This window comes from Vulpes lagopus, chromosome 7 (genome assembly GCF_018345385.1).
Source record: "Vulpes lagopus strain Blue_001 chromosome 7, ASM1834538v1, whole genome shotgun sequence".
Classification (NCBI taxonomy): domain Eukaryota; kingdom Metazoa; phylum Chordata; class Mammalia; order Carnivora; family Canidae; genus Vulpes; species Vulpes lagopus.
The window spans coordinates 76,974,119-76,999,556 of NC_054830.1; the positions used below are offsets into that span (position 1 = coordinate 76,974,119).

Sequence of the window (25,438 nt, forward strand, 5' to 3'; positions counted from 1 at the left end):
ACGCAGTAGGCGCGCGGCCCCGGCTCCCCGCCCCCCCCCAGCGCGGGGCACCCAGTAGGCGCGCGGCCCCGGCTCCCCCCCCAGCGCGCTCCCGGCACGCAGTAGGCGCGCGGCCCCGGCTCCCCGCCCCCCCCAGCGCGCTCCCGGCACCCAGTAGGCGCGCGGCCCCGGCCCCCGCGCGCTCCCGGCACGCAGTGGGCGCGCGGGCGGCGGGCGGAAGGGGGCGCTGGCGCGCGGTATCCGGGGGCGGAGCCGGCGCGGCGGGCCGGGCGGACGGGCGCGGGCCGCGGGGCCGCGATGGGCGAGGGCGGGCTGCCCCCGGCCTTCCAGCTGCTGCTGCGCGCCTGCGACCAGGGCGACACGGAGACGGCGCGGCGGCTGCTGGAGCCGGGGGCGGCGGAGCCGGCGGAGCGCAGCGCGGAGCCCGAGGCGGGCGCGGAGCCCGCGGGGGCCGAGGCGGCCGGGCCCGGGGCGGCGGCGGCGGCCGGAGCGCCGGTGCCCGTGGACTGCTCGGACGAGGCGGGCAACTCGGCGCTGCAGTTCGCCGCGGCCGGGGGCCACGAGCCGCTGGTGCGCTTCTTGCTGCGCCGCGGCGCCTCGGTCAACAGCCGCAACCACTACGGCTGGAGCGCGCTCATGCAGGCGGCCAGGTGAGCTCGGGGTCGGGTCCCCAGGGCTGGCGTCGGGCCGTCCCCGGGCGAGCGGGCTCAGGTGGCCGCCCCGCCCGGAGCCCCTCCCGCAGACGCCCCGGGAGGTAAAGGGTCAGGGACTCGTTCGAGAGAGCTGGAGTGGTGAACTTGGAGCAGCTCGGGATCCTAGAAGAAGTGGAACCGCTTTTTAATAATAAAACCAGAATCTTTTTTTTAAAAAAAGATTTTATTTATTCATGAGACAGAGAGAGAGACACAGGCAGAGGGAGAAGCAGGCTCCCTGCAGGAGCCCAACGTGGGGCTCGATCCCAGGTCTCCAGGATCAGGCCCTGGGCTGAAGGCGGTGCTAAGCCGCTGAGCACCCGGGCGTCCCTAAACTCAGAATCCTAGGAACAGTGGGCCTTTCGAGAAACAATCTGAAGACCTCGTCGAATAGAATCTTAGAGACACATGGTCTTAGGGGTGTTCGTTCATGCCTTCTTGCAACCTAGGTTTCCTAAGAACCTACCTACTACTCTCCCTAGCCTAAGCGAGGGGGACCCTGCGGGATCCGGGGAGTCCCACCGTGAGCAGCTCGCGCACGCGTGGGCAGGCCAAAGAGATCGGGCTGGATGAGTGGGGAAAGTGCAGGGAGCTCTGGGCAGGGCAGACCCAGTTTGGGGAAGTGGAGGAAGGTTTTTGGTAAGGATGATGTATTTATTCAGGTTGAGACTCTATAGGAATTAACCAGGACAGAAGTGGGAGGTGGGAATGGGGTGATAGGAGGCCTACGCAAAGGTTCGGAAGCAAAAGTGAACCTAAGGCATAAGGCGTAGGACTGCTAGAACCGTGATCAGTACTAGGAGAGGGCTAGAAGTAGTGGGAGATGAGCCTCCCCTGGAGAGGAAGGCAGATGCCATGTGGCTGGGCTGAGAAGGATGAGCTATCCTAAGGGCACTGGGGAGTAATAGATGGTTCTAGGCAGAGTGAGCGACACGATCAGATTTATGTTTTGGAAAGAAAGATCACTTTCACTGCAGTGTGAGGACAGATTGGAGGGATGGGCTAGAGTCGGAGAGCCTGGTTAGCAGCAGTCTAGGGAGAAGTGATGGTAGCCTGGACCCGAGCAGAGGCAGCCGTGGGAGAGCAGTGAGGTGTTCGAGATGTACTCAGGAAGCAGGGCGAACAGGACTTGAAGCCCTGGTGGGAAGGAACTCCGGTGTACAGTAAAGTCACTCACCCCTGTTGGCCATCTTTTCAGGCCCCACCCACTCCTCAGTTTGGTCTCTGGTGGATGTTCTAGTAGCAGGAATGGTTACATTCATGTTTTTTCCTCTTCTGGACATGATAAGCTTTATTGAGCACTTATTGTGTCCAGCACGGTGCTAAGTGCTTTAAGTGAGGTAACTCATTCAATCTGCAGAAACCTCAGGACGTGTAGGTACTGTCGTCATCCCCATTTTACAGATGAGGAATTGAGGCTCAGAGAGTTAACTTGCCCAAGGCCACGCAACTCATACTGTGGCAGAGTCACATTCACAATGAGGTGGGTGACCCCAGAGCCTGTGCTCCCAGCCTGTGCTCTCGGCCACCAATCGTGTAACCGACTGTTTCCCCTTAGTGTCGACCACAGGGAAGCTACTCGCCAAATTGGCCAAATGCTAAAGGGACAGGTTCCATGGTGTTTGCTTTGGCCCCAACTTCACCCTTGGCCTCTTTTGTTCTCCTGCTCTGTCCATTTCTTTACCTGATTAGTGAGTGTGGCCTCTGTGCCCAGTGCTTTGGGTGGTAGGCGTTTTTGCCCGGTCTTTATTTTTTTTTTTAAGTTTTTATTTATTTATGATAGTCACACAGAGAGAGAGAGAGGCAGAGACACAGGCAGAGGGAGAAGCAGGCTCCATGCACCGGGAGCCAGACGTGGGATTCGATCCCGGGTCTCCAGGATCGCGCCCTGGGCCAAAGGCAGGCGCCAAACCGCTGTGCCACCCAGGGATCCCTTGCCCGGTCTTTAAACACAAGTGTTAATTGACAAAATTAATTGGTAATCACAGCAGCTGTTCAGAAATTCCCACGCTTCCCTATCCTCAGTAATTACCTATTAGAAGCTTAGCATCCACAAAACTCTCAGCCTTCCTTGAATTCTTTTAAGTTTCCATCGTAATTGAATGACCTCCCGAGCTACCTGTGAGTTCAGAAATGTCAATCCAAACATCAGCACTTCTGTTCAGATTCACTCCTTTCCTTTCTGTCAACACTTTTTATACCAGAAGAGCTGGGGTTTCAGATTTTCGGGTCTAGGTTCCAAGTTTTGACTCCATCACTTTCAAAAGGAGACACTCTGCTTTCCACTCAAATCTTCAGTTTCCTCATCTGTGAAAAAGGCATTATTAGTTTATTTTAGGGTTTATTAAGATCAAATAAGATAAAAATGTGACAGTACTTTTTAATCTGCTGTAAGGAATTATACTAGATTTTATTTTACGCTTGATAGCTAAATAGTGGGATTTTTAAAAATTCTCTACTTCGGTGGAGGATACATGAGTTCTGTAGTCGTTTCCCTGGCCTTCATCCAGACCATCCTCTGCTTGGTGATGCCAGTTATTCATTTGACAGAACCTACTGAGCCCCACTGCAGGTCAGCCACCAGTCCTGTCCTCGGAGAGCGTACAGTCTAACAGGAAGACACAGTGGTAGAGGCGAGGACTGGGAATGGTGGGTGCCCGGATGAAGGGCACCTGAACTCTGGAAGCTGCTCAGAGGAGGTGAGCTCTGAGCTGAATCCTGAAGCAGGATGAAGGGCCTACTGAGATCTGGACAGGAGGGTACTCCGGGCAGGGAGGCAGGATGGCAGAGGTGTGGGAGGAGTAGAATTGGTAGGTACATATAGGCCAGTGAGAAGGGGATGACATGGGGGTTGGGCAGAAACGAAGTTGACCAAGTCCAAGTGGACAGGCCTCTTCGAGCAGTGGGAAGCTGGAGAGTGGCCATCAGGTTTGGGTTTGGCGAGTCTTCTTTTAGGTTTGGGCATCCCCACCACAGGGGATGGGCGGGAAGGACTGAGACTGGAGGCAGGGAGACAGATTGGGGTTGCAGCTTTCTGCATTTGCATTCTTGTCCTTTTGCTCCTCTGCTCTTGGAGAAGAGGAGGGACAGGCCCATCCCCCTACAGGTGGAGGAGCCAGTTCACCCAGCTGTCTCCCTCCAGAGGCTGAGGTGACCTGGTGCCTTTAAGGTTCATGTCCCCAAAGGTATTTACAAGTTCAGGTCAGGGTTTGGCATTGGCTCTGCCTCCACGGGGAGAAGGGAGGCCCTGGGCTTGCAGGAGGTACCAAACTCACTTCCGGAAAGGAGGGGAATGCAACCAGAGATTCAGAATGCGGCCTCGCAGATGCAGATGTTCTGCAGGCGTTATGGTCTGGTGCCGCCGGCCCCTCTCTCGTCTTTCTTTCCCGGTTAGTCCTAAAGTTCCTTCCAGCTCTGACGCTGGCCCCGCTGAGCCAAGTGTGCCAGCCCAAACCCTGCAAAACAGATCTTTTCTGCCCTCTGGCGGCAAAAGAAGGTTTGATCTTTGCTGGGAAGAGGCATCTGTTTTTTTGTATTGGAGTTGGTGGTCGCCCAGCTGGCTCCCTGGCAGCTCCAGTTTCCTGGAGGAAAGCCCCGCCCAGGCCCAGTTCCTGGCCCCTGGCAGCGGGCATTCCTGCCAGCAGGTGGCAGCAGGCCTCCGGTGAGAGGTGCCTGAGCCCGGCTCTGCTGACCCAGCTGGGCTACACCTCTTGGCGTGGGGTGCACTGGCTCCTCTGCTGACCCAGCTGGGCTACACCTCTTGGTGTGGGGTGCACCGGCTCCTCTTGAAGCACCTTCCTTTTGCGTTTGAGGATGGGTAGACGGGAGTCAGACATGAGCCCTGCCCACGGGAATCAGCACAGGCAGAGAAGTAGATGCCAAGGCCACAAAGCAGAATAAAATGAACTCTCTGAGATGTGGAAAGCAGTACGATATAGTGGAAAGGGTGAGGGCCTAAGTAGTTTCAGACAACCCTGGGTGCTGACACTGACACGGCCTCTGACCAGCTGCGTGACTTTGGTACTTGGTGTAAATATAAAAGGTAAAATGATTATTTTAACATCTGATGCTTAGGCAGCGCTCCTTTGGCCAAGCACCGTGTTGGGTGCTTATCTGTATTATGTATCTTTACCTAGTAACTCATTTAATCCTCAACAGCCATTGAAGTAGATACAGTTCTAACACTATTTTTCAGGTGAGGCAGTGAAGGCACGTAGAAGCTGAAGGTCTTTCTCAAGGTGGTACAGCTAGTGATTGGCAGAGCTGGATTTGAACCCAGACAGAGCAGCTGTTCACCTTTGTGATGGTGGATAGGCAGGGCCAGCACAGCACCTGGCAGCAGAAGACCTCTTACCATGAGTGGCTATTATGACTTTAATGATGAATGACAAATGAGGATTACATAAGCTGTCTCCTTGTCAGTGTTCCATGTTTGTGTCACTAATTCTCCATATTCCTGGCAGATTTGGGCACGTGAGTGTGGCACACCTCCTTTTGGATCACGGAGCTGACGTCAATGCCCAGAACCGGCTAGGAGCCAGTGTGCTCACTGTGGCCTCTCGGGGTGGCCATCTGGGTGTGGTGAAGCTACTCCTGGAAGCTGGTGCCTTTGTGGACCATCCCAACCCCTCAGGCGAGCAGCCAGGGGCAGGGGACAGCAGGGACGAGCTGTTGGACATCACAGCCCTGATGGCCGCCATCCAGCACGGACATGAGGCCGTGGTGCGTCTACTGATGGAGTGGGGTGCAGACCCCAACCACGCAGCCCGAACCGTGGGCTGGAGCCCACTGATGCTGTCGGCACTCATTGGGAGGCTCAGCATGGCCCAGCAGCTGGTGGAGAAGGGGGCCAACCCTGACCACCTCAGCGTGCTGGAGAAGACCGCCTTCGAGGTTGCACTTGACCGCAAGCACAGGGACCTGGCAGACTACCTGGACCCGCTGACCACTGTCAGGCCAAAGACAGGTCAGGCTGTGCCACTGCCAACCCTTCCCTTCCCCGTGGCTTCATAGAGTCTCTTAAATTCTGTTTAAATGACAAAAGCTGAGGATTGCCCAACCAGGGGGCAGGTACAAATCAGAATCAGTGGATCTTAAGATGTGCTATGCAGTTGGGAGTGCCTATTGCTTGCAGATTCCTGGGCCTCCAAAGAGCAGTTTGGTATCTGTGGGAAGAGTCTAGAACCGCCACAGCAAGGCCCTTCCTTTTTTTTTTTTTTTTTTTTTAAGATTTTATTTATTTGAGACAGAACATGTGCACTTGAGCGGCGGGAGGGGCAGAGGGAGACAGAGAAGCAGACTCCCTGCTGAGCAGGGAGCCTGATGCAGGGCTCAAAGCAGGACCCTGAAATCATGACTTGAGCCGAAGGCAGCCGCTTAACTGACAGCCACACAGGTGCCCCACGGTCCCTTCTTTCTAACCAGATGATTCTGATGCAGGAAGTTCTAGAGTCTAGACTCTAGAACAAGAATCAGCAGACTTTTTCTGTAAAGGACCAGATAGTAAATATTTTAGACTTTGAGGGCCAGCCTCTGTCGGAACCACTCAGTTCCACAAGAGTGAAAGCAGCCATACATTATATGTCAACGAGTGGGTGTGGCTGTGTTCCAATAAAACTATAATTACCAAAACAAGCTGAGGAGCCGATTTGACCAAGACTATAGTTTGTGGACCTCTGCTCTAGAACCGTGTGCCCTCTGCCTGTGAGGACCGTGGCCTTATAGGGGAGACAGGAAAGATACAGGAAGTAAGCATATTAAATGTGCTAAGTTACATAGTACGTTAGGTGGGCAGTACCATGGTGGGGGGAACGGGCAAGGTTGAGGTGTGGGATGGGGGTTGGGACGGTGCAGGCTGTGGTGTGGTGGGTGGCCTGGAGCACAGGAGATTGCAGCTGACTTGCAGGAGCTGAGGGAGCACTCCAAATAGGCTCTCAGGGAAGAGCCTCTGGGTAGGCCAGCAGCAAGGGCAGAGGCTGTGTTATTACAGATAGGTTATTAAATACATAATCATTAGCCCGTAGCTGTTTTTGTGAGATGCCAGGAAATTTGCCTTGAAGACCCCTCAGTTCTCTCCCTCATGTTAGCTGCAGGACAGGGTGTCTCCCTACCCCCACTATGGTTGTTCCTTGGGCTGGGCAGGGTCCGCAGAACTGCTCTGCTATCGATGCCAACCTTGGCATCCGGAACAAGGGAGGGACCAGTCCAGGGTCACGTGGCGTCAATGGCACAGCTGCCCCAGCCTCCTGGGGTCAGGCTAGAGGGTCAGTGATTCTTTTGTATCAGATGGTTGCTTAGCAACCAACAAGAAGGCCAAGTGACACACTTTTTCATCCAAGGGTCCTGGCATGAGAGGGCCCCGCCCACAGCAAATTAGACTCTGAGACACCTAAAGGAATGTGACATATTTAAAACAAAGATGCAGAATTTTTCTTAATAGTATTGCACAAGGAGAATTAGACATCTGGTTCCATGGCCTGTCTATACTTCTCTGTAAGAACTCTGGAGTTAGGGGATCCCTGGGTGGCGCAGCGGTTTGGCGCCTGCCTTTGGCCCAGGGCGCGATCCTGGAGACCCGGGATCAAAACCCACGTCGGGCTCCTGGTGCTTGGAGCCTGCTTCTCCCTCTGCCTGTGTCTCTGCCTCTCTCTCTCTCTCTCTCTGTGTGTGACTATCATAAATTTAAAAAAAAAAAAAAAAGAACTCTGGAGTTAATGTCATTTCTGGGGTTGATGCTAGTTGTAGTAAAGAGAACAAAAATTGCTGTTTGGGTGAGGCCTAAGGCTTTCTTTTTTTAATATTTAAATTTTTTAATTTTTATTTATTTAGCTTCTTCCCAGCTGCCTGAGGGGGCTGACCTGGATCAGAGATTTAGCCCAGAGTTACAGGTTCCCCTCCCAGCCACTCCATCTCTAGAGTTAGTCAAAGATTGCAGGAAGTCTTGCATTTGGCCACCTGCGAGAGGATGATGGGTCCTGAAGTTGTCTGCTTTCTGACAGTAGCACAGTACCTACTAGCCCAAGCTTGGAGGAAGATAACAGATGAGCAGATAGGGGCGAGCACGGGGTGGGTGCAGCAAGGCAAGGTTTGGGGGTAGACATGGCTCCCGTACCAGCTGGGCTGAAGGGACCAGCATGAAAACATCAGGTGGGCAGTGGTCTGCAGGGGGCCATGTCTGCAAGTCTGGGGCAGGGGTAACTTGAAGTCATTCAGATTGCTTCTTCTTTGGGAAAAACAAAAATTAACATTGGCTTTTCTGGTGGCCACATCCACGACCTCCCACTGGCTCAGCTGTTCAGTGTCTCAAGGGCCCTCTCCTTTGGAATTATTTCATGGTTGTACATTTAGTTTTTACTAGAAAAGAATTGCTTTTTAAAAAAATTTTCATAGGAATCCAAATGTTTTCCAAGACTATACTTTTCCATTACATCTAAGAGGGGACATCCCAAAGTTTGGAATGCCCCAAAATGATTGCTTTGGGTGTGGGATGAGGAAATGTTCTACTTATTTATGGTTTTTTGGCCAGATGACTTCCCAAGATCTATCTCTGGAGCATTTGCAGGCACTCTCTGATAGTAACTCTTCCAGCAAGGGCCACCGGATTCGTCCGTTACATGGGTCTCTGATCAGATTGGTTTTGGAAAGTAGATCTCTTTCAAAACTAGGCTGTATTAAAAAATAAAATATAATATAATATAAAAAAATAAAACTAGGCTGTATTGTTACATGCATGTGACTTTTTCTGTTCTATGAAACCTTTTGTGGTTAACTTTTAAAATCTTTGTTTACCTAGATGAGGAGAAAAGGCGGCCTGATATTTTTCACGCATTGAAAATGGGTAAGCGCTTTAGAAAATCTTTTTGGAGATTTATGAATATAGGGACACATCCTCCCAACCTAGTATTTATAGTGCTTTTCAAGGCCACCCAGGGTGTTTGAGAAAGAAACAAGCGTTTTTGTTATTTCCTGACTCGGTAGTTTCACACAGGGAGGTTCAGCCCCTGGAGACTGGTAGTTATTATGGTGCTTTATACACAAGTTCCAGACTACCCTCCCTGCCACTCCCATCCCCAGCCAAACCCTGTGGCTATGTTCTGGCTTTTCCCTACCTATGAAATGCCTCACTGCCTACCTACCCACTCCACTATCTTTGTGATGAAGCCTAAAATCTCCTCTCCTGATTTAGACCCTACCTCCGGGAAGCCCTCCTTGATCTCACCCCCCAGGGAGCTCTGAGCTCTCTGCATGTACGTTGCCTTTCATGTTTCCTTCATCTGTTCTCTTAGGATATCAATAACACTGCTCTCTTTTAGTAAAACTATCTGGGTGCTTGCCTCCAACCCTCATAGATTGAGAGATGCGCATTGGGACTACCTCTTCTTCACCTTTGTAGCCCCTGTGATGCCCAGCACAGAGGCAGGCTGAGCACCTGTTTGTTACATAAACCTGCTGGATAAGTAAATCCAGGCCCACAGATCACCAGGTCTCCTGCTTCTGTTTGCAGGAAACTTCCAGCTGGTCAAAGAGATTGCAGATGAAGACCCCAACTATGTGAACCTGGTCAACGGGGATGGGGCGACCCCATTGATGCTGGCAGCTGTCATGGGGCAGCTGCCTCTGGTGCAGCTGCTGGTGGAGAGGCATGCTGACGTCGACAAGCAGGACAGCGTGCACGGCTGGACGGCCCTCATGCAGGCCACCTACCACGGGTCAGTGCCAGCTCCACGCCCTCAGAAGGAGGCTACGGATGCCCTGAGCCGAGATAGGGTTCTTGATGGGGGCTTTCTGGTCCTGAGACGCTGCAGACAAACTCTAGGGCTGTAAAGACCTTGAGGCACACACAAAAAATCAAAGCCACGCAGGCTCATTCTATCCTGCATTCCTCCTCTGCTGTGTCCTGATTCCTGTTACCTCATCACCCCATTTACCAGTGATTGTAAAGACCCCATGCAGCAGGAACATTTTATGCAGGAAGAGAAGTTTCTGTAGGTTGATTTCAGTTGAACACAGTAATGGGTCTGTTTGGAGTGTTCACACTGATGTCCTTATGTCTGTGTCCTTTTGGAAATGCACATTGGCCATTCATACCATTGGCTCCTCGGCGACCGGTGGTGAGACTTGTCTTAACCCTCTCCTTTTGAAGAGGTCCACCATTGGCTGGTGCTTCTGAATCCCTTCTCATCCTGTCCTCCTGGAGGCTGCCTCTTTCGGGTAGACTGACCCAGAGGCTGGGAGCTACAGACAGTCTTACAGGTGGTCTGAATCCAGATTACCAGCCCTTTCCTTGCCCTCTTTCAGGTTATCACAGCACTTTCCTATGTCATCTCGAAGGGGTTTGTCTTTCAGTTTGGTAAGCCTCAGACTTCTGCATCAGACACTTTGGCCTATGTGAGGCTTCCACGGAGGGGCAGGGGGAAGGATTGGGGGCAGAAGGAGTAGGGACCTGCGTGTGGTAATGGTGACCCTGTGGTTTTCCTTTTGTTTGTGGAAGGAATACCTAGGCTTTGGATTGCATCATGTTCAAGGCAGACCTGCCCATAGGGGATGGGGACAAGGAGTATGAGACTGTTTGCAGCTTTCCACGGCCTCCTTTCAGGCTTGAAGATGGGCCACTAGTTAATATCATCAGCTTCTTGCCCAGGAGCAAAGCCAGGCTTTTGCCTTCAGTGCATCTAACTCCAGCTTTTTCTTTCCTTCCCAGGAATAAGGAAATTGTCAAATATCTGCTAAACCAAGGGGCTGATGTCACTCTTCGTGCAAAAAACGGGTACACGGCCTTTGACCTAGTGATGCTGCTGAGCGATCCTGGTGGGTTGTTTCAGGGAAAGTGTCGTAAACCTGCGTGGCCTCTCTCTGGCTAGGAAAGGAATTAATTGCTTTTGTTTTAAGCCCTTGCTTACTGTTGGGGGAAGTCACTCTCAAGCTCCAAGGGCTCACCACGTGTCCTCAGGCAAGTCCCTTCCCTCCTCAGCAAAGGCTTGGCTGGTCCCAGGTAGTCCCTTAGGCTCCTCCAGCGCCACCCTTTGGAGAGTCTCCCAGGAGGGAAGGCCAGTGAGACATACATCTGCCCTAGCAGTCCGCACAAGTCCTAAAAAGGTAACTGGGCTCATAGCTGGAAACCCTGACTCGGGGAAATAAAAATACCCCTTTGACGAGCAGAATCAGAGCTGGAGCAGTGGCCTCCTCTGCTGCATTGTGTAGGTGGAGGCCACTGGGTCAAGGGCACCATGCTGGGGGTGTGGCTGTCACTAATCCCACCTCTCTTGGTCCCCACTGGCACCTGCTGCTCCCCTTGAGCCCCAACCCGTGTGACAGGCCCTCCTCTGGCACCTGAGGCATCCAGTTAGGCAGCTCAAGAATTAGCGTCTGTCTATCTGTCTATCCTCTCTCCTGTTGCCTTGGAGTTTCAGCCCAAGGAGGTTGAGAGGCTGGAAGGCCTTTCTGACCCACAGACTTTGAACCTGCTGGCCGTGGGAGAGGACTACTTCCGCAGTCCCAAGTGGAGTTACTCCTGCCTCTCTTGGCAGGCTGGTGGCAGGCTGGAGTGCCCTACCTCATCACCAGCATTGCCGCCCTCCTCACCCCTGCTGCAGGCATTGCCACCCTCACCCCATCCCTGCTCAGGCCCCACATGTCTCAGATGCATACTTGGTTCCATTTCATCCTCACAGGGCATGTGAAGGGAAGCAGAACTGCTTATCCCCTTGTGGAGGGGAGGTGACAAGGGCCAGGGGAAATGACCTGACCCAGCTGGCGGGGTGGGGTCTCTGCCCAATTCCAGTGAACTCACTCTGCCTCACTGGAGACCCTCCTGGCATGCCAAGAGTTGGTGTCATCAGAACCCGTCTCCTGCATCACACACGCTTTTCTTTTCTTCTTTTTTTTTAGATTTTATTTATTCATGAGAGAGAGAGAGAGAGAGAGAGAGAGGCAGAGGGAGAAGCAGGCTCCATGCAGGGAGCCTGACACGGGACTCTATCCCAGGTCTCCAGGATCACACCCTGGGCTGAAAGTGGCGCTAAACCGCTGAGCCACCGGGGCTGCCCCATGCAAGCTTTTCTTGAACAAACTCCTGTCTCGCTGTGCCTCTTCTCTGTTACCCTCTCCCCCCAACCACTTCCCCACCCCTTGCGCAGTAAGACAGTCTCTCCCTAGTTGATTTTTTTTCTAGTGGGTTTTTCTAGTTAAGTTTTTGCCTGAAATTTAGAAGAAACACATGCATATTATTGAACACTGGGAGAGAAAAAAGTCAACAAGAGGAAAACACCGTTAATAGTTTGTAGCATTTTCTTGTCAGTTTTGTTTATTGTGGGTTTTTTTGGTAAAAATAATAACAGTTAATAATAATAACAATAATAATAGCAATACTTAACCTTTCTTAAGTACTTACCTTATGCCAGAAATCCCCTCAGATCCTCCAGACACCTTTATGTGATGCCTACTGTCACCCCTTTTACAGAGACATGGAGAGGTTCCCTCATTTACCTGCAGTTAATGCAGTCAGGGAGGGGCAGAGGGAGAATTGAAGCCCCTGCCATCTGGCTGCAGAGTCTGTATTTTTAAAACACTACTCCTCTTTCTGTGGGGAGAGGGCTTCTGGGTTTTCCTTCTGGTTAAGTGGATTGAGCCCTGCTGGCCTGTGCGCTGGCTTCTGAAGACCAGACTCTGGAGTGCAGGGTTGAGTTCGAAGGCCGAGGGGGTCGTCTTGAGCCCTCTCTCCATGGCCTAACAGACGTATTTGCAGGTAAAGCGCTGCCTTTTATGTCCATAGACACAGAACTTGTTCGACTGCTGGCGTCTGTCTGCATGCAGGTGAATAGAGACAAGGGCCGGCCCAGCCACCCACCACCTCCACCTCACTCGAAGGCCCGACAGCCCTGGAGTGTCCCAGTGCTGCCCGATGACAAAGGCGGGCTTAAGGTTAGCCTTTTCCCATCCTCAAGGGCTGTAGAGAGAACCTGGCTGATGGGGTGGGGGATGCCTGCTGCTTTCTGCTGACCCAGGAATGTTTTAGGCTAGAGTGAAGGTAGCCCAGCAGGAGCAGGAAGTGAGCAAGGGGGTGGGCATCAGGGGAAACGGAGGTGATCCTAACGCATTATGGTTGCTTTGCAAAACGTGGGTTCATGTTGTCAGATTGTCCCATTATTGCAGGAGAAGCTAGAAAACCATATTTTGATGTGGAGACTGAATTTATAGATGTCGGGAACTAAGAATTTTGCCTGATATAGTACTGAGCCGGTCGAACCAAATGCCTCTCCTCCCAGGCCACGTGTGTGTGGCATCTGCATCTGCACGTGGGATACTGCTGCTGGCACAGTTCTCGGGTCTCCCCGCAGCCCACGGGCCTCCAGCCACTGCTTTCTGGAAATAACAGAACAACCTCCAGTTGCTCGTTTCTAACTGCAAGCCAAGTATCTTTCTTTGAATTTCTCAGCCTCCCCATTCTGTTCTACTTGCCTGAAGTCAAACTTACCTCTCCATCCTGTCTGGGGTCCCAGTGCCTCCACAGGTCTGCAGACTTTATATTCCTTTCCTATTCATAACTCACGCAAGCCCCAGGTCTTCCTTTCAGTGTTGTTTGCATGGGTCCCTGCAGTCCTGCCCTCCCTGCCATCTCCCTCAGCCAGGCCCTCACAGCCTCCCCTCCCACTGTGTCATAGCCTCCGAGCTGTCACGGGGCTAGGGGACACCCTGGGGGGTGGCACTAGTCCTCTATCTAAGTGGGGAGGCATCAGCTGGTGGAGCAGATGGCCCAGGCCTTGCCATGGACACCCAATACCTCTCACACTGTCACCGGAATGGGGGGAAGAGGTGACTGATGTTACGGTGTTTGTCATTGCCTCTTGTCCATCTGTGTGTCTCTGACTCACTGTAAGACTGAGCAAGTTGGCACCCCACCTGGGTCTCCATTTCTCAATCTGTGCAATGCAGAGATTGATGAGATGAAGGGTGGCAGGTAGGGTCCACTGTCAGAGGTGGGCTCCCAAGGGCTGAGTCAGGAATGATTTAGAGAGAACCGTGGCTTTGTGGGAGAGGGTGTGGTGGCTGATTGGTAGAACTTGTGTGCCCAGGAGAGCGGAAGGGAAGGGTGCATAAAGTGTAGTCAGCATCCCTAGGATGGGTGCTCTGGATCATGACCTCTACTCTGTGTTCCCTTGGCAGTCCTGGTGGAACCGAATGTCCAATCGGTTCCGGAAGCTCAAACTGATGCAGACCCTGCCCCGTGGGCTCTCCAGCAACCAGCCTTTGCCTTTCTGTGATGAGCCAGAGTCAGCGCTGGACTCCACAATGAGGGCGGCCCCCCAGGATAAAACAAGCCGCCCGGGGCTTCATGATGTGGCCCCCACAATGAAAGAGAATGGTGAGAAAAAAAAATGCATGTGCTGTAGTATTTCCAGAATGGTCAAACCCAAATTCTCTGCCCTTTGTCCTACCTCCTGGGCTGATGTCAGAGCTGAGATGATATTGGAATGGGACACTGGGGCAGCCCCGGTGGCGCAGCGGTTTAGCACCGCCTGCAGCCCAGGGCGTGATCCTGGAGATTCTGGATCAAGTCCCACGTCAGGCTCTCTGCATGGAGCCTGCTTCTCCCTCTGCCTGTGTCTCTGCCTCTGTATCTCTCTCTCTTTCTCTCTCTCCCTGTGTCTCTACGAATAAATAAATAAAATCTTTAAAAAAAAAGAGCAATGGGACACTGGAGTAAAGTGGCTTGTCTGGGGAAGGACAGACAGGGACACAAATACGGTGTGGTAGAATGGGGACATAAGTGTCAAGAGTCCCTGGTTTCTGTCCCCCACACCGTGCTGAGGGACCTGAGGCTAGTCACGGCCTCTCTCTTGCCTTCAATAGGTGATTTTAGCAGCTATCAAATGTGATTGTTCTCTGGCACTGGAAGTGTTTTGAAACAGAATGAGTTATCCAGGGTGGGGATTTGGGGGGGTGGATGGTGAGCTTCGCACCACTGGAGGTATTCAACAAACGGGATGACTTTGCCAGGGCATGAAAGGAGATTTCCACGCTGATTTGACAGTTGATTAGATCATAGCCCTCTGACAGACGCCACACCCAGACTAGCTCCTTCAGCACCACTGTTTGAGACAGACTATTGAGCTGGATGCACCACTGGTCTGACCCGGCATGGCAGTGGCTTATGGAAAAGTTGAGAACATGCTTTGAGAGATACATTTTAAATGCTTTCCTTCTATTCAAATATTGAATACCAATTATCATTAAATATTTAATCACCCAGGAGAGTTGGTTTTCCAGGATGAAGGCTGACCTGGTCACTCATCCTCATGCCGTGAACTTGTTGGGAGGGTCATTTCAGGAAATTTCCATTTGTCTCTCAGGTCCTGGGAGCGCAAGAGGAGACAAAGAAGATGTGTTATTGACAACCATGGTGAGTGTGGGGCTTTCCTAAAAGCATTTCAGGTCTCTCACAATCATTAGTTGATTGATTTACAAGGCTAGATGTAGACATGTCTGTCTGTGGTGGTCACACATGGGGCTGATAGCCAAATGTGTAACAATGGAACAGCTCTGGCACTGAGGAATCAGAACCAGCCCTAAACTGTGGGTCAGGCTGTGCTGGTGCTTAGTGGCCAGATGTAGGCCCTGCTGGTGTTTGCAGGGAGGCAGCAGTGAGGACAGGGCTCTGAAGGGTAGGACTTGATGGGTGATGTTGGACTCCCCATTTTGGTTATAGGGAGTCGAGGGGAGAAGAGTCACGGAGGAGGCTGTGTTTCCAGCCTGAGAAGCCTCAGTCTCCTCATCTGTGAACTAGAGATGTGTCAGGATTAGGTTTTGCTACGAGTAACAGAAGGTCCTCAAATAACAATGGCATGAATGAAACAGCAGCTTATTTTTCTCAAATGCAGTTCAGGACTGGTACGTTGACCCAGGCAGGGACCTGGTTGGTTCCTTCTACCCGTGCTTGGCTTCTGTTACCAAGATGACTCCCAGAGCTGTGGCCATTGCTGCCTTATTCCAGCCAGCAGGAACGATGAGGGGAGAAACCAGTGGCCACAGGGGGCACATACCAGGTGTCAAGTTTCCTGGGAACTCCCACATCACTTCTGCTTATATCCATTCAGCCAACGTCCGGTCACATGGCCACATCCCACTGCACGGGAGGCTGAGAAATGAAGTCTCTGTTACAGGTGCTTGTGTTCCATCTCAATGGGTGTCTACTAAGGAAGCTGTGGAAGGTGGATACTGGGGGACAGCTAGCAGTCTCTGACTTAAGGGATGCTCTCCCTCACAGTTGTTCCTTTGAATAAGATTATCCCCAGGAACTTCTTAGCATAGTTCCTGGCCCAGAATGAGCTCTCTGTTATCTGCTCTGTGACCTTAGACGTGTGACTTCACCTCCCTGGGCCTCACGTTCCTCAAGTTTTAAAATGAGAGCCTTCTGGTTGGGGTTGAACTCGTCCATTTAGCTCGGAGATCCTGATGTGGGGGCCGGCCAGGAGAGGGCAGTATTGGAGAAGAGAAGGGAGCAGGGGCTGCGGGGAAGGCCGCCTTCCTGCTGCCTCAGTCCCCCAGTTGCCAGTGCTGAGCGCTCCAGGGATCCACTGCCTCCGCCCCGCCCGGCTGTGCAGCAGGTGTGCACCCCGCCTCTAGACCAGTTTACCAAGGTGGGAGCTTGGGCTGCCCGACGTTTGATAATCGCATTAAGTAGCGGTAATTACTCCAGTGAAGACAAGGGCTGTTACTGAAATTTGGGAAGATGCGGTGACCTGTAAAGAAGAAACATAAAATCACCCTTGCTGACACATACATGATCAAGAGACGTCGTGTGCTATTTATCTTTTGAATATTTTGCTGACCATGTTTTAGCACCTACAAGCGTATCTGTATATATAACGACGGCAAATACGTGCCGGCACTAAGTGCCAGCCGCTACTCAGAGCACGTAACATACGTTCACTCCTGCGGTCTCCCCGGCAGCCCTGCGAGGCCGGCACTGTCCTCTTCCCCACGCTGTGCCGAGCCTGCCTTATTACCGGTTTGTCTGACCAGCTGTTGCATGTCATCAAACACTCTTTAGCCACGTCACGTCCAGTGGCTGTGCGATACGACATTCCATCAAGGGAACGTGCCTCACTGACCGGTGGAGCCTCACCTGTTTGGACTTTGTGGGAGTTTTAGTTTTTCGTTATTGTTTTCACAGATCTGATGAATATTCTTATGCCTCAATTTCCCCCGCTTGCCTGTGGTTTCCTTGGGGTAAATGTCTAGGAATAGAATTTCTGGGTCAGTGGGTGTGAATGTCATTGGCTTGCAGAAAGTTTGCAACGATTTAGACTCTGTCCCCGAGCAGTGAAAATGCCCATCTGTGGTGGGTTTGCAGCTGCGAGCGTCCCTAGTGCTCGCCCAGCCCAGCCCCATTGCTGGAGGGGGTTGCTGAGGTCCACACGGGACAGCACCATTCCCAGACTCGCAGAAAAGCTCGGGACGGCCAGGGTGGGACCGAGGATGGCCACACGCCTGCCTTGGCACTTGCTGTCCTACCTCCCCGTGCCCTGTGGAAGGCACCAGCATGCTGGCCTGCCCCTCGGCAGATGGAGGATGGCCAGGGAGCCCTGCCGAGGGGGCGTTCGCAGCCATCCTTGTGGAGACGCAAGCCTGCCCGGCTCCCGAGGCGGGTTTAGCTGTGGGATGCCCTTCCCTGCAAAGCACCATCTGGCACCAAGTCCACTGTCTTTTCTTAATTAAAGTTAGTGTGGACCGTGTGGATGCTTTTCCTTGACAATCCACCAGTCGCCATTGTATGGATTTTATACTAGTCCTAAGTCACATTTCCAAAATATAAAATTACAGTTAAAAATGTCAGCAGTGGGAGGTGTGGCTGGAGTAGGAAGGGTGTGGTGGGATGGGGAAGGGAGTGAGTGCTGGGCTCACAGGGAGCCGACCTGGGCCGCCCACCCCCCACCCCCACCCCACCCCACCCCACCCCCACCATGCCCTGCCCCCTCCTCCTGAGACCCCCCCCCCCCCCCCCCCCCCCCCCCCCCCCCCGCACGCATATCCTGCTCCTCTGGCTGCCAGACCTGGCCCATGCTGTTCCCTGGGCCTGCAGCGCCCTTCCCCCAACCCCCTCAGGGTCCCTGTCACAGCACACTCAGCCTCCCTTGGGCCCACCTCAGCCCCCCATCCCCTCTGTCTCCATTTTAACTGCTGTGATGACCCAAAAGAAGCTGAGGCTGGAGCAGAGTAAACAAGGGTATTGCTTAGTTGCTGGGAAGAGAGCAGAGGAGACCACATGGGTTCTGGCCGGGTGTGTGTTGGGGATGACGGGGTAACTGATGGTGCCATTCTCTGAGAAGCAGCAGAAACCTGGAATCTTCTGTGTAGAGCTGGGAGCCCCCGAGGGGCTCATCTAACCGACAGCCTGTCTTTTTCAGCTGCGCAATGGAGCCCCCTTCCCCAGACTCCCGAGTGACAAGCTGAAGGCAGTCATCCCCCCTTTCTTACCCCCTTCCAGCTTTGAGCTGTGGAGCTCCGATCGGTCCCGGACATGTCACAGCGGGAAAGCAGAGCCCATGAAGACTGTGCTGTCCCAGAGAGCCGGCCGGGGCGCCCCCGTGGGCGTGGCTGGTGGGAGCACAGATGCTGTAAGTCGCCCAGCCCACGTGCTTTGACATGTCACTCACTGAAGTTGGGGTGTGTTGCAGGCAGAAGGGACATCAGACCTGCTAATCCAGCAAGGCCAAAGCTTTTCTTTTCTTTTTTTTAAAGATTTAATTTATTTATTTGAGAGAGAGCAAGAGTACATGAGCAGGGAGAGGGGCAAAGAGAGAGGGAGAAGCAGACTCCCCTCTGAGCAGGGAGCTCGATGGTGTTTTGTCATACCCACAAGGAGTGTGACTTTAACTTTTTGCCCTTAGCGGTCTGTGACTTTGTGACCCTTGGTGTGTCTCTGTAATGTCCTGAGGTAGTCCCTCTTGATGTGGGAGATTATCTCCACGTGTGTAGACTGTATACACTATAGATACAGTAAATGGCAAACCAAAGGTGGGGATTTAGGACCTTGCGCTGCCACTGTGTGATGAATGATGGAGGCTCTGAGCCTCCATCTCTCTGTAAAATGGAACTCAGAGCCTCCATCTCTCTGTAAAATGCGGTTGACCTTTGCTTGCTTGCTGCTGCCTCTTGGGGCTGTTGCAACAGCAAATCTCTAGTGGGAGAGTGAGAGCCTGGCCTCTGAAGGTGCTCGAAACAGGCAGGGCTGGTTTGCATCTAGTGTGCATTGTGGGAGGGGTTGAGTGATCGTGAAAGTGGGGTGAGTCGGGGAATGTTACGTCACAGGATCTCAGCCTGAGCTAATAGTCTGGTTGCCAGCAGAGAGAAATAAACTCTCTCCTCTTTTGGGGGGCTCCTGGCAGGCTGAGCACGAGTTGGCAGGGGTGTGCCGGGCATGTAGGCATCAGCTAGGGTGAGCCAGTGGAATCTGGGTTCCTCCCCACTGTGATGATGTGTGTCCAGAGAAGGGAATAACAAACCCTAACCACAACACACAACACCCACCTTCTTCTTGCAGACTCCTGGCAGGCCGGTTAAATTTCCATCTCTCTCCAGAAGCCCTGCCTCTCCTGCCAATTCTGGAAACTTCAACCACTCACCTCATTCCTCAGGTGGCTCCAGTGGGGCAGGGGGCTCAAGCAGGCACGGTGGGGAGCTGCATAACCGCTCAGGTGGGTACCAGGCAGGGCCACTCAGGGAAGCCCCTTGGGGCTGCGGGTGTGACCTGCCCTCTGCACTTGCTCGGTGGGCAATCCCAGAAACAACTGCATGCGCCCTGTTTTCCTCCTCCATGTGGCTCAGGGCTTTTTCAGTGAATTCAGTTTTGCCCTTTGCCCTCCAGAATGGCACTGCTCCTACATGTGAAATATTTACAGCAGTATGTGGTACCTAGTTATTGCCTTACTGATGTTGGTTATCGGTGTTCTCCCTGGGATCCTGTCTGGCCCTTGATATTATCATTTCTCCCTCTTCTTTCATAGTAATGCAAGGTTACTGGTGGGTTTGGGGCACCTGGGAGAGGGAACAGGGCAATCTACTCTGAGAATTATGGGATGAGGAAGTTATTGACAGCTGTGGGAGTGGGCTTGGTAAAGCTCTGGAGAGGGTGGGGGTGGGGGCGGGAGCGGTCAGAGGCCACACAAGCTGGCTGCAGAGTGGGAAAAGCGAGGATTGTACCTGCACTGCCTCTTTTAACACCTGTCACCATGATGCCTTCAGAGAACAAGGGCTGCTGTGTCCTGATGTCCTGATTAACTGATGCCTGTTAATGCGTTATATAAAAAGAAATTTTTTTGTGAAAAGAACTCTTTAGAGAAAAGAAAGCAAAGCATCACATTCCTCTCTTTTTATTTTTACAAATATTTTCTTTGTAATATATCTGATGGGTTTGGCCTGGAGACTCTGCCTTCAGTTTTCATGCGCAGTCCTCTTGTGGTCAGCCCTGACCCCCAGCCACACGGGGTCAGGGTGCGTCTGGGAAACACGTTTCCATCTCAGCAAGGGCAGCACACAAGGCCCACCATGCTCACGTTGCTGGACCCTGGGTCCCTGGCAGTCATTTCTCTTCCTTTTTCCTCAGGTGGCAGCATAGACAGCGTCCTGTCACAAATTGCTGCCCAGAGGAAAAAAGCAGCCGGATTATCAGAACAGAAGCCCAGCCACCCGTCAGGTCCTGTTGGGCCAGCGCCAGGGTCCAGCTCATCTGAACTCCCAGTCTCCCCAGCAGGCAGCGGAGGTCCTGGTGGCAAGGTGCGTGTTCTGGTTCCATCTCCTCCTGTTCGACTCCCAGGTTCTGTCCTCACAGGGCCCACATACTAGGGAGCCCGGGCAGTGCTGCCGCAGTCATGGGATGGCCCTAAAGACAGGGCCCTTGCAGCGGGCTGCTCCGGAACTTTTTGGGGAGGGCTGATCATGCAGGTGGCTGCCAGGATCCCAGCCAGTGCCCTCCGGCCCTGCACACCTGGGTCTACCTCCCACCTGCTCTGGAGGGCACCTCTGGGTGCCTCGTTCAGCCTCACACTGTGTACGTTTATTCATTGTCTAGAGCAAAGAGGTGTGGAGTGTGGGATCAGGAGCAGACTGCCTGGGATCAGATCTCAGCTCCACACCTGAGCGTTTCCGGGGTTAGGGGTGGGCGGCACCTGCTGAGCCTGCGTCAGCTGTAAGTGCTGATGTGAGCAGCAGTAGTAGTCATGCTTTGACATCATTCCTTCACTGTGCACACTTCTGGGGCTTCTGCTTTGAGCCTAGCACTGCTAGCAGTAAGGGTGTAGCAGTGAACCGGGGGTGACCACTCTCGGACTATCACTGCAGACTCCGGCAGTGAGAGGGGGGATGCTGCGGGGGCACAGATGGGGACCACTACCCAAGCTTGAGGGCATCAGTGACACCTAAAGGAGGTCTGAAGGATGAGGAGCCAGATGAGGGGGCAGGGTGGGGCAGGGCAAGAGGCAGGGATGAGGCTGCTCCAGAGTGAGGAGTAGCACGTGTGGCACTTTAGCCGGGGAAGAGCTGAAGGAATGTTGGAAGACAGGCCACCTCCCTGCTCTGGCACCATTCCTCCATTAATGCAGCCCAAGAGCCATCAACACGTTGTTAATCTCTATGGAGTTTGCAACAGACAGGAAACTGCAAATGCCTCTCTGGAGTGGGAAGTTGTTTAGTGTCTTTAGATCTGCCCCTCCACCTCCCGAGCCCCTCCACCTGAGTTGTTACTGGAGAGAGTCCCCCCAACTCCAGTGTGGATTCCTGGTGGTAAGTATAAATGGACTCTTCCACCAGGTGGCCCACCAGGTGCCTTCCTCCAGTGGTGCCATGTAGCCCATTTCATCCTCTGAGAGGACGTTCAGGCACTATTCCACTCTTCATATTTTTTAGATGTCTTAAGTTTTTTTCCCTGAGAAAAGTTAGATCATCTGAAAGCCTCACCCCTGGCCCCTTGCCCAGAAATGTCTCCAGAGATTATGTTTTAATGGATGTATGAGAAATAGACTTTATTTTCTGCCCACCCCTGTTGGTTACATAACTTTTTGTTACTCAAAGCCCCTTCTGCAATCAGGCCTACATAATTAGATTCCCTTTACAATATAGCTCCAGAGAAAGTTTCTTTTTCCCTATGCATTAGCATGGTTTCCATTATATTGAAAATTACTCATGTAATAGGATCTATGTAATCCTTGTAGAATTCAGCTCTAAAAAATGTCTCTACTGTTACTTTCCTACATTTTCTTTCCTCAGATAAAAAGAATTATATAACTATTGTATTTCTCTTTTTGCCTTTGCTGCTAGGAAACTCAGAGCTACTAATTAAAGTAAGTCTTCTAATCTGGGCTTTGACATAGTTTTCCTCTTCTCTGTTGTTTAAAATTAACTTTTTCTATTTTTATGATTTTATGATGTGTTAGACATTAATGGTTTCCTTTAACCAGTGTTCAAAATAGGTAAGCGTCTAAATTATAAGTTAACTATTATCTCACTTGACTGCATCTTGTCAAATAATATAACCTATGTACAAGCATATTCTAATGAAAGGAGATTGTGTCAAAAAATACATTCAGGAAACGAACTGGAGAAACCATTCGGTTCAGTAATCGCCTGATATTCTTTTTTTAAAAAAAAAGATTTTATTTATTCATTTGAGAGAGATACACAGAGAGAGACAGAGACAGAAAGAGCAGGGGGTGAAGGAGAAGGAGAGAAGCAGACTTTCTGCTGAGCAAGGAGCCTGACTTGAGACTCAATCCCAGGACCCTGGGATCATGACCCGTGCCAAAAGCAAATGCTTAACTGACTGAGCCATCCAGGTGCCCTGATCACCTGATATTCTTAACAATATGCTGTAGTCTTGGGGAGCTATCTAAAAATTCAGATTTCTGGGTTCCTCTCAGCATAACTGAATGAGATACTTCAAGACAGGGTCTGAGGACTCTGATTTTCCCCCTAGAGGATATTGCAGCCAACCCCATCCAGGTCTCTTAGAAACCACTGCCCTAAATCAAAGGACACAAGAGTGGGCTTTCTGTCAAAGGCTCCAGCAGGAAAATGGAGACATGAAGTGCTTTTCAAAGACTCCCCTAGGAAGAATTAGAAATTAGTATTCAAAATAGGAGCCTCCTGAATCTGGTTTTTGTACTTTGCTGAAGACAAGCACCACCACAATGGTGGAATATTCACAAAGTATGGCTTCTATCATGTTTACGAATCAGCCTAAAGTGAATCTGAGGAGGAACAGAATCGGCGAGGGTGGTCAGAGTGTGTCCATGCTTCCCGGACCTCTAGAAGCCCAAAGTCCCACTGAGTAGATCAGCTCTCTGTTTCCACCCTAAAGTTTAGTGGTTTAAAACAAAAAGCATTTCTTTAGCTCATGAACCTGTGGGTCAGCATTTCAGTCTGGACTTAGCTAGTCAGTCCTTCTGGTCTGGAGTGAGGGGGATCACTTACACATTCAGCTGTTTGCTGGGGTGACCAGGATGACTGGGCCATGTGTGCCCACAACAAGTTTAGATGTGTTCTCATGGCAACAACCAAAGACATGAGTTGAAAACCAACCATGTTGTTTAAGCAAGTCAGCACACCCACTGCAGGAAAACAGAGTTACATGGGAGGAGTTGAGATGACACCACTAACATAGTCTGCTATACTGAGAACATAGGGAATAGTTCAGATATTTCTGAGCATCTCAAATAATCATATTAATCTGTCCCCAACCCCCAACAAATATTGCTGCCCATAAGGTCAAGAGTATCATGTTTCTTTGCGTTGATATATCTGTTTAGTAGGGATTTACTAAGTGTCTCCTGTTTTAATCAGAAGCTTTATTATTGAATGTCTTTCTTTATAAAAAATCAGAAAGAAGAATTTATTAACAATATAGGGAATATAGGGAACTAATTGACAAAGTCTTTCAAAATCTAAGAGAGGAGACTTCTTGTTCCACTCTGGGATGTAGTTAGAAGTAGCATTAAAGGGTTAGCAGAAGGAGAGGTGTACCCATTTCCTAGCATTAGAACTGTTTCTCTTAGCTTCTACTATCCAATCAAGATGTCCAGTCTTACCAAAAATTACAAGACATACAAAAGGGCACGAAAATCTGCACTCTCAAGAAACACAGCGTCATTGGGATCTGACTCAGATATGACACAAGAGTGGGAATTACCTGACGGTGTATTTTTAAAAACTACAATTAATTGTTAAATACTCTAATGGAAAATTTGAGCATGAAACGTCATAAATTGTTTCAGCAGATAGGTGGAAACTCTAAGAAAGAATCAAATGAAAACTCTAGAAATAGAAAACATGTAACAGAGATAAGGCATGCTCTTCAGTACACTAGACACAGCCAAGGAAAGAATCCACGAAGTTGAAGACAGGGAAATAGAAGTCACTTGAACTGAAACACAGAGGAAAAAAGAAGTTAAAAACAAGAACAACAACCAAAAACAGTTGTGGGATAATATCAAGTGCTCCCACATACAAGTAGTAAGGATCCCTGAAGAAAAAGAGAGAAAGATAGAAGGAATATCTTAAAATAATGCCTGAAAGTTTCCCCAAATTAATGATAGATGCCACATCACAGATCCAAGAAGTTCAGAAAACACTATAAACACTATAGGATAAATGTCATAAAGAATACACCTAGCCATATTATAGTTAAGCTACAAAATAACTCTCAAAATTCAACAATAAGAGGAACATCTGGGTAGCTTAGTTGGTTGTGTGTCCGACTCTTATTCTTAGCTCAGGTCTTGATCTCAGGGTCATGAGTTCAAGCTCTGCTTTAGGCTCCACCCTGGACATGAAGCCTACTTAAAAACATATTTTTTAAAACTCAACAATAAGAAAACAATCAACAAATTATAAAAATATATTGTGCAAAGTGTCTGGCTATTTCATCAAAAATATGCAAATGGTGAAACATACGAAAAAATGTTGAACATTAGCTATTGGGAAAATGCAAATTAAAACCACAGCAGGAGCACCTGGATGGCACAGTCGGTAAAGCATCTGCCTTTGGCTCAGGTCATGATTCCAGGGTCCTGGGATCCAGCCCCACATGGTTCCCTGCTCAGTGGGGAATCTGCTTCTCCCTCTCCCACTCCTCCTGCTTGTGCATGCTCTTTCTCTTTCTCTGTCAAATAAATAAGTAAAATCTTTAAAAAAAATAATAAAACCCACAAAAAGATATCAGTATAAATTGGAAAAAATTGGGAAAAAATATAAAGTTATAGGTGCTAGTGAGCACAGGGAGCTACTGGCACTCAGTTGCCAGTGGAAATACAAAACAGTATGGCCACCTTGAAAAAGTTTGGCAGTTTCCATCAGGCTCCAGCTCAGTGAGGAGTCTACTTGTCCTTCTCCCTCTGCCCCTCAACCATGCTCGTGTTCTCTCTCTCGTTCTGCTCTCTCTCTCTTTCAAATAAATAAATAAAATCTTTTTTTTAAAAAGGGAAAAAAAGTTTTGCAATTTCTTATAAAACTAAATATACACTTATCATACAAACTGGCTATCTCCCTTTCTCCTAGGTACTTACCCAAGTGTATTTCCAAAGATTTATTTTATTTTTTACTTATTTGAGAAAGAGAGAGCACAAGCATTGGGGAGGGAAAATCAGGCCCAGGACCCTGGGGATCATGACCTGAGCCAAAGGCAGACACTTAATCAACTGAGCCACCCAGGCGCCCCTCAGATGCATTTTCAAAAACCATTTGTGCCAAAATCTATT

The 25,438-nt window shown here is 50.8% G+C and overlaps 1 protein-coding gene across 4 annotated transcripts in view; it reads left to right on the forward strand.

Moving 5' to 3' along the window:
• The first annotated feature begins 260 nt into the window (after positions 1 to 260).
• Positions 261 to 25,438, forward strand: part of ANKS6 (ankyrin repeat and sterile alpha motif domain containing 6) — a 48,076-nt gene continuing 22,898 nt past the window's right edge. For all 4 annotated transcript variants that reach the window (XR_005989003.1, XM_041763050.1, XM_041763051.1 and 1 more), the window contains exons 1-11: positions 261 to 650; positions 5,156 to 5,658; positions 8,485 to 8,529; positions 9,196 to 9,400; positions 10,393 to 10,499; positions 12,463 to 12,611; positions 13,854 to 14,052; positions 15,041 to 15,090; positions 18,098 to 18,307; positions 19,234 to 19,387; positions 20,296 to 20,465. Coding sequence is in view for 3 of the 4 variants with exons in the window: in XM_041763050.1 (XP_041618984.1) it covers positions 298 to 650; positions 5,156 to 5,658; positions 8,485 to 8,529; positions 9,196 to 9,400; positions 10,393 to 10,499; positions 12,463 to 12,611; positions 13,854 to 14,052; positions 15,041 to 15,090; positions 18,098 to 18,307; positions 19,234 to 19,387; positions 20,296 to 20,465 (2,145 nt within the window). In the remaining variant the exon portion in view is untranslated. The remainder of the gene's footprint in view (positions 651 to 5,155; positions 5,659 to 8,484; positions 8,530 to 9,195; positions 9,401 to 10,392; positions 10,500 to 12,462; positions 12,612 to 13,853; positions 14,053 to 15,040; positions 15,091 to 18,097; positions 18,308 to 19,233; positions 19,388 to 20,295; positions 20,466 to 25,438) is intronic.